This window comes from Mobula birostris, chromosome 19 (assembly GCF_030028105.1).
Source record: "Mobula birostris isolate sMobBir1 chromosome 19, sMobBir1.hap1, whole genome shotgun sequence".
NCBI classification, from domain to species: Eukaryota; Metazoa; Chordata; class Chondrichthyes; order Myliobatiformes; family Myliobatidae; genus Mobula; species Mobula birostris.
Genome location: NC_092388.1, coordinates 32018606 through 32027265, shown reverse-complemented (window position 1 = coordinate 32027265; position 8660 = coordinate 32018606). Strand labels below are relative to the sequence as shown.

The 8660-nt window shown below is 40.2% G+C and overlaps 1 protein-coding gene across 2 annotated transcripts in view; it reads right to left on the bottom strand.

The window, feature by feature from the left end:
• Positions 1-492: 492 nt before the first annotated feature.
• LOC140212337 (C-C chemokine receptor type 3-like) overlaps positions 493-8660 on the bottom strand; it is a 33122-nt gene continuing 24954 nt past the window's right edge. Inside the window, exons 1-2 of one of the 2 annotated variants that reach the window (XM_072283038.1) lie at positions 5832-5957; positions 493-3250 (exon numbers count right to left, since the gene is read on the bottom strand). In XM_072283038.1, the coding sequence (XP_072139139.1) occupies positions 2189-3229 (1041 nt within the window). In that variant the 5' untranslated portion in view covers positions 3230-3250; positions 5832-5957 and the 3' untranslated portion in view covers positions 493-2188. Of the gene's footprint in view, positions 3251-5831; positions 5958-8660 lie in introns of those variants that run through there. The other variant, XM_072283037.1, reaches the window with a different exon arrangement.

The following is an 8660-nucleotide window of genomic DNA, read 5'->3' as shown; positions in this document are numbered from 1 at the left end:
TAGATTTATTCCTATGTTAATCATTATAATCAGGTTTGGTAGTTCATACCCAAATGCATCACCTGACAAAGGTAGCAAAGTTCTTAGTGTGAATACGTTCATTGATTGTGGTGTTGTTCTTTCTATCTTTTCCCAGTTAAACATAAAGTAGATTACATATGTATATGTAGTTTCATGATTTATGTATACTTGCTATTGTGTGTGACTATTACTTTAATATTTTTTGGGGAAGGGTTTCACTATTATCTTATGCAGAGATGTTACATGGTTAAAAATGGCTATATTTTAAACCATGTAACATAACTAAATTGAGGGTAATTGCTACAAATGAAAACAAATTCCTTTGATACTCCTGATACAGTGCAAGTAGAACTCCATCCATGGTGTTTTCTAAGTCCTCAATTTCTTTCCCCTTTAACTGACAAATAATTGTGATATCAAGATTTATTAAAGTAAAAGGTAACTTGTGCAAGAAACAATAAACTCCTTTTATTTCTTTCTTTCACTCTTTCAACCCATAACTTTCAACATTGTCAATAATTAATAGCAGAATTTCTCAATCCCAGGACATGTAGACAAGAAAAAAATTACAGAAATGATATTGAATTCAAAAACAACACAAAGTTAATCACAAATGAAAGCACAGCTACATTTGTGCTGAGAAGCCAGTCTGAAGTTGAGAGGAAAAAACATTTCAAGCATTTCTGATATGTTGCTTTCTGATTTAGATTTCTTAAAATATCTCATTATTTTACATCAAAACTTATCATCACATTTACTAAACAAAGGCATCATAAATTGCAAAGGCAATAATTTTACTTCAAATATATTTTCTAAAAAAGATTCAAAAAAAAAATAATTTATACGTACAAAGGGAGCAACAAAGTAGCTGGGAAAAGGGTAGATGATTAAGGAAATAAGAGGGAATTTATGTATGGAGCGATAGGAAATGGGTATGTGCTAAATAAGTGCTTTGCATTTGTATTCATGGAGGAGAAGAGTATGGATGGTGAGTGTAGGGAGGGATAAGTTGATATTCTAAGGAATGTTGATAATACGGTGGAACTATTTATTGGCTTGAAAAACATTAAGGGAGATAAGTCCTCATGGCCTGATAGAATTTATCTTAGGGTGGAGGTTGCTGGGGCTCAACAAAGAACTTAGCATCATCTTTAGAAGGCTGGGCAATAGATAATGTTGTCTGTTTGTTTAAGAAGGGCAACGGCAACAAACTGGGGAATTTTAGCCAATGAGACTCACATCGGAAGTAGGGAATTATTGAAGAAGATTCTTAGGAATAAGACTTACACATGTTTGGAAAAGCATTGGCTTATTAGGGAGAGTCAACATGCCCTTGAATGTAGAACTTAATGGAACAGTACAGCATAGGAATAGGCCCTTTGGTCCACCCCGTATGCACCGACCAAGATGCCAACCAAAATAATCCTATTTGCACGCTCCACTTTTATCCCTTTGCTCTCTGACTATTCACGTGCATGTCCAAATACCTCTTAATTGTGGCAAGTGTACCTGCTTCTAACAATTCCACAGGCAGCATGCTCCATGCAACTGCCACTCTCTGCTTAAGAAGAAAACAATAGACAATAGGTGCAGGAGTAGGCCATTCAGCCCTACAAACCAGCACCACTGTGAACATGGCTGATCATCCACAATCAGTACCCTTTTCCTGCCTTCTCCCCATATCCCTTCACTCCGCTATCTTTAAGAGCTCTATCTAACTCATTCTTGAAAGAATCCAGAAAATTGGCCTCCACTGCCTTCTGAGGCAGAGCATTCCACAGAACAAAACTTGGCTCACAAGTCTCCTTTAAGACTTCCCACCCCCCCCCATTATAAAATCTGTGCCTTGTGGTATTGATATTTCTGCCCTGGGATAAAAGAATCTGAATCCGATTCTGACAATTTGCCCTCTCTACGCCTTTCGTAAATTTATATATTTCTATCAGATTGTCCCTCAGTTTCTAATCCTCCAGTGTCTCCTTATGGATAATATTCCCTTATCCAGACAAAATCCTGGTGAACCTTTCCTGTTCTTTCCAGATCCTCCACATTCTTCCTGTGGTGTGGCGATCAGCTCTGCACACAATGATCTTTGCATCATAGTGGGTGGAAACATATCAGGCCAGAAGGCCTGGTCCTCTGCTGTACTGTTCTATGTTGCATGTTTTTACCAGTTATTTGTTGTATCATTTCCATCAGATCCTTCTAAATTGGTATTCCTGCTGACACTTATCTGCGTAGGACAAATCAGACTATATGGCATGCAATGGCCGCAGAAATAAATTAGGTGCCTTCTAAATTTTTCACCAACAAAAGCATAAAAAATGGGATTGAGGCAGCAATGGAAATAAGCTATGCTGTAAGAGACAGTATATGCGTAATCCATTTTTCTATCATAATCACAATCCTCAGCATCTAGTATATTGAGCTCCTCCAAAGATCTCAAAAAAATCACAACGTTGTATGGTGCCCAACACAAGAAAAACACCACTACAATGGAGAATATTACTCTTAGAGTCCTGTGCTTCTGTACTGTTCTGCACTTTATTATTGTTTGAATTATCCTAAAATAGCAGTACACAATGATGATCAATGGAAGAATAAAGAACAATGCATTTTGTTGAGAATTTTTTAATAGTATCCATGGAACTGATTTAGATTTTGGGTAAGTGTTGTCACAAATTAACACATCATTATCGCCCTTTGCAGATTTGGAAAAGAGAAACTCAGGGATGGTTGCGATTATACTAACTAGCCAGACAACAGTGCTCGTTATTGTTGCGTAACGAACCTTTCTGGATCTCACAGCACTTACTGCATGAACAACTGCAAGATACCGATCAATTGTCATCAGTGTTAGGAACATTATACCACTGTAAAAGCCAATGTTAAATACGCCACTCATTATTTTGCACATTACATTCCCAAAGATCCATCCCATTATATGATGCACTGCCCAGAAGGGGAGACTAACAGCAGAAAGCAAATCTGAAATGGCAAGATTAAGAATGAATATATTTGTAATTGTTTTTAGGTATTCATATTTTACCAATATCACCAAAACCAGTCCATTTCCAAGTAGACTCAACATTAGCACGAGCGAATAAAATGGAGGCATCAGTTGCGCTGTAAAATCGTTGACGGCGTCTTTCTCACAAATATATTCATAATCATATGCATTGTCTGGATATTCCGTAGTGTTGTCCATCGTTGGTAGTTTAGAAGGAATCTGCTTTTCAAAAAAGATATTTACATCATTTATACATGGTTTGCCTTTTAGTTCATTTAAAATTTCACAGGAAATACTGTGCTACCTTTTCATTAAATTCTTTTGCCCTTTTTACTCGATTAAACCTTTGTCGAAATAATTCTTTGTATCAGAATTTTAACCTTTTAATCTTGCCATCCTATGGTGCAATTTTATGGCCTGAATTGCTGTGGAAGTTCTACTGGTGTTCCTCAGGGCAATAATCAGAAGCTATCAGGAAAGCACCCTAACCAGGGTTTTAGAAGTCATGTAATCTGCAAAGGTCTTTTAAAATGCAAATGATAAATAGGGATCAGATTATGGACAATGATTCCCTAAACCAACAGACTGAATGCAAAGGAATTATTCCATTTACAAGAATCCATGGGTAAACCATACTACAGAAATGCAGGTCAGAGAGGAGATCAAATTGCTGAATTGTATCAGATGTAGGAAAGTCCTGGTAGCAAGGTCAAATGGTCCTGGAAATGCAACTGTATTAAAGATTAAAAATTAACTTTATTTATCATGTGTACTTGAAACATATAGTGACATGCATCATTTGCGTCACAGTCTAAGGATGTGCTGAGGTTAGCCCACAAGTATTGTAAAGCTTCCACACTGACATAGCATGCCCACAAATGACTAACCCTTACTAACATGTACGTCTTCGGAATGTGGGAGGAAACCACAAACTCCTTACAGATAGTGGCAGGTATTGATGTCACATAACTGATGCAGTAGCATCAGACTTATAATCTTGAATGACGCTGTTAAAAACATCAGTGCCTTCCTCCTTGCTACAGACTCTGGCCAGAGGGCAGGAAATATCATTCCTCACTCCATGGCCTTGAAGTATGCTTCTTGTTGACTCAATTCACCATTCAGAAAATCGCAAGTGAATATTTCAAATGATTTGTGGAGTAAAATTGAGGAGTCAGGTTAATTCCGTGGTAATGTCCAGCAGGGACATTAAATATGAAGATTAGTAATGCCGCTAGCTCTATAAATTTATGCGTTCTATACTGAAGGAAGAGTGTTGTGCTACTTATTGATGCCTGGACTAAAACCTAAATTCCCGAAACTATTTTATTATGTGATTTGATGTGATACAGCTTCCAATATCCCAATTAACTTTGATACTGGCATATTTTTATTCTCTTATTCCATAGTAACGAATCTGGTGCCACCGAAGATGTGTAACAGCTTACTGGTATCCAGGTCCTAGGACGTGGCACTACTTGGTGCTCGGACAATTTAAATACCGGTCCAGATAGATCGGAAGCCCGAGTGTCGGGTCCGGAGGCAAGGGTTGGGTTGACTTTGCTGGCTGTCCTGCGAATGTTTATTCCTTTCTCCATGGTGCCAAGGCTGTGAAGTTACCCAACTGCTGTGAGTTTCTCCCCCGCTGGTGTGGTGAGCTGGGGGCCAAGGCTTTGGGCCTACTCTGGCTTCTCTGGGTATGGATCCTGGGACAGGCTGCTGTTGACTTGCTTCTGTTGTTTGCATGATGTGTGTTTTTTTACCTCTCTCTCTCTTTCTCTGCTCCATAGGGTTTGGTCTTCTTTTGTTGGAGTATTTGGGTCTCTTGCTTTGTGGCTGCCGGTAAGCAGACAAATTTCAAGGTGTATAAATTATATATTCTTTGATAATAAATGTGTTTTTTGAATTTGAATCAGACCTTAAGTGTGAAGTCATGTGTCTTAAATGCTAATATCAACTGTGCACTTGAAGTTCAGTCCTCTGACCTCCCATGTACACAGTTGATCCAAATATAAAGAGATTACAGATGAAGTGATTAGCTTTATTTGTCACATGTGCATCAAAACAAACAGTGAGATGTGTCACTTGTGTCAATCCGAGGATGTGCTGGGGGCATCCCTCAAGAGTCGCATGCCTCGGTGCCGACACAGATGCCCGCAATTTACTAATCCTACCCTGTACATCTTTGGGATGAGGCAGGAATCTGGAGCACCCAAAGGCAACCCACGGGGTCATGAGGAGAACACACAAACTTCTTACAGACAGTGGCAGGATTTGAACCTCGATCACAAGCACTGTGAAGTGTGATGCTAACTGCTACACTACCAGGTCAGGTGCAGTATAGGATTTGCCGAAGGAAGGTGCTGCTGGAGCAACACACACAAAATGCTGGAGGAACTCAGCAGTTCAGGCAGCATTGATGGAAATGAATAAGCAGTCGATTGCTGGACTTCATCCGGATATAGCTGAAGGTCTGTCAAAAGTTGTGAATAGTGTTTTTCTTAGATAAGGAGGCAGCAAACAACATGTCAAATGATCCAGTCCATGGTTCATTTCATTCACAAGAGTTTTATTGCCCCTTTCTCTCTCTCCTCAAGGAAAAGTTACCTTGTGAGTTCATTCAGCTGTGGTACTAATGAGAATCAACTTTCTTAAGAAGAAGAGTGAGATACACAAGGAGGCAGTCAGTTCACACAAATCTTTGGCCCAAAAATCGTTCTTTTATATTTGATATAAGCCTATTATCTTCCCTTTTCTGCAATCTTACCAATAATACCTTTTGTTTTTTTTCACTCCTTACCTAGCTTCCTCTGAAATGAGATATCGCTATTTGTTTCAGCAGGTCGTTGTGACAGCATTCTGCCTAATGGCGTTGTGGTTCTGCTGTAGTAATAAAACAGGAATGCATCCAATCTGTGGCACTGTGCGGCTTCCAAATCTGCTAATCACCTCACAGCCTTGAGGCATGTTGGTTTTAAAAACAATAATGGCAAAGATAATTTACAGAAATTGTTTAGGATAGACTCAGAATAAAGTTAATAATGAGTGATGTAATGGACCTGACTGTCACTTTCCTGGGAACACAAATGAGGGAGGGAACAGAATGACAGCAAGATATATTTTCAATCTCCTAAACCTGATCAGAATTCTTTTGGCTAATTTATATTTAATAAACATATAAATGTTTATTATCTTGAAGTTTCATGGGGCAACCGGAGATGTAGAATGGTAGCAGAATAGGACTTTCAACCACCGGGCAATTTTACCATGACAAAATCAGTTCGGCTAATTTACTTGAATATTTACTGGCAGCCCGGAGCTTCATCTCCAGTGTAAAATGAAAATAAGTATCTCTTGCGGAAGTATTCCTTAGCTAAGGTGTTTAAAACTCACTGGAGCTCCAGATCAGCAACTCCTTCTATGTAAATCTAAGTCAGATACTTCTAGCTCCATTTCTTGGAGACATTTTAGCTAGCACTGTATTTTAGGCCAAGTACTATGAAATTACAACGTCAAGTACTTCTCAGGTCAAAGAATGCCTAGCTGACTCAGGCTATTTCCACTCACCGAAAGCTGTGTGCACACAAATTGTATGTGCAGAACTTAAAATTCTGAATTGAATGAGAATGAAGGGGTCAGGTTGGAAGAAGCCAGAGAAATGAGGAATTGGAACAGTGAGAAGATAAGTTGCAGAGGTTTGGAACGCTGTCTCTCTCAAAAACAAAAAAAAAGGCAGGCCACTGCCACAAAAGCTTGAATGATCTTGTGAAAACATTCAAGGTGAGAATATTGCCAAATTTTCTTCTACTTTTTGTTCATCTGAGATATGAGGGCCTTGTGCCAATCAACCTCACGTTGTAAATTAAATTGTGAATAATGATATGAACTATCTTAAGGGATAACATTCAGAAACTTGACTTATCCAGTCAAATTTGTTGTTAAACAAATATAATCCGATGGCAGCAAACTCAATAGAAGAATATTAACTTGGATTACATGTCATTAATGGTAACTTTTGGTTCCAAGGTTGTCGAGCCGAGGAGTGGTAGTGGGGACAAGCTCCCACTACCTAAAACTGCCCCTCACGGCATGCGCCTCAAATAGCCTCTGACAACCAAGTCCAACTCTTGGCCTTCTCATGTGGTTTAGCCTCTAAGCCCAGCGGAACTGTTTCTACTGACAGGAGAAGGGGCGAGGGCGGGTCCTGGCGCCTTAAAACCAATGCTTCGGGTAGATGGAGCTCGTCAGCCTGGGAAGGCAGTCCACCTAAGAGAGGGAAAACTCTGACTTCAAACCTCCGCTGCCTTGCGGCCATACCCACTCAAGGGAAAGGCTTTGGGAGTAAACCCTGAAGACAAATCCGGAGCTGGAGTCCCTAAGGCAGTCCGACGTTGCCCTCAACCTCGTTCTGGCAACTCCTGCGACGATACTGGTGCCAAGCTGTATCGGCCCTCGCCCTTCCCTTGGACAACATCGGTATCGTGGAGAGAGAAGACTTGCTGCTTGGGCAACTGCCGGTCTTCCATACAACCTTGCCCAGGCCTGCACCCTGGAACTTTCCAGGCACATATCCATGGTCTCGCAAGACTAGCGGATGCCACCAAATGGTAGCTTGCAATGAAACCTACAAAGTAAGGGGGATCAGTACATTGATTTCAGATGGTGTAAATGAAAATGGATTATAACGTAGCAGTTTTCTTTCTTTTACTGTTGTAAGATCAGTGAAACACGTACTCTTTCTTTTTGCTACTTGGTGTGACTTGTCAGTTTTTCTGTGCAATGGGCGGTGGGGGCACGTGGCCAAGTGGTTAAGGCATTGGACTAGCGACCTGAAGGTTGTGAGTTCAAGCCCCAGCCGAGGCAATGTGTTGTGTCCTTGAGCAAGGCACTTAATCACACATTGCTCTGTGTTGTGTCCTTGAGCAAGGCACTTAATCACACATTGCTCTGTGTTGTGTCCTTGAGCAAGGCACTTAATCACATGTTGCTCTGTGATGACACTGGTGCCAAGCTGTATGGGTCCTAATGCCCTTCCCTTGGACAACATCAGCGTCGTGGAGAGGGGAGACTTGCAGCATGGGCAACTGCCGGTCTTCCATACAACCTTGCCCAGGCCTGCGCCCTGGAGAGTGAAGACTTTCCAGGCGCAGATCCATGGTCTTGCAAGACTAACAGATGTCTTTAGTGGGGTGGGGGGTTGGGGGTCCATTTCTTGCCATGTGAACAATTTGTTTTTCTGCGTGGGGAGGGGGTTTCATGTTACCATTTGCAAGTTTTGTTTTTTTTGTGCAGAGAGGTTTATATTTTTCTTTGAACGACTTCCATTATTTTTTAGTTTTGTGGCTATCCGGAGAAGATGTATTTCAGATACATACTTTGATAATAAATAAACCTTTGAATCTTTTTAGAAGTTGAAATTAATTATCAATAATCTTGAAAAACAATACTTAAATGTTGTGCATCCACTTGTGGGTATAATTGGATGGTGCTTTTGGTGTTTTGTGTGGACTTTCTCAGGATGCTGGAGAAGATGGTTATAACATTTTCTAGGTTTGGCTCCAAATGGACTTTTAACTGAAATGAACTGCAAATATTTCAAAATGATTGTATGGAAAAATAATGATCGAAT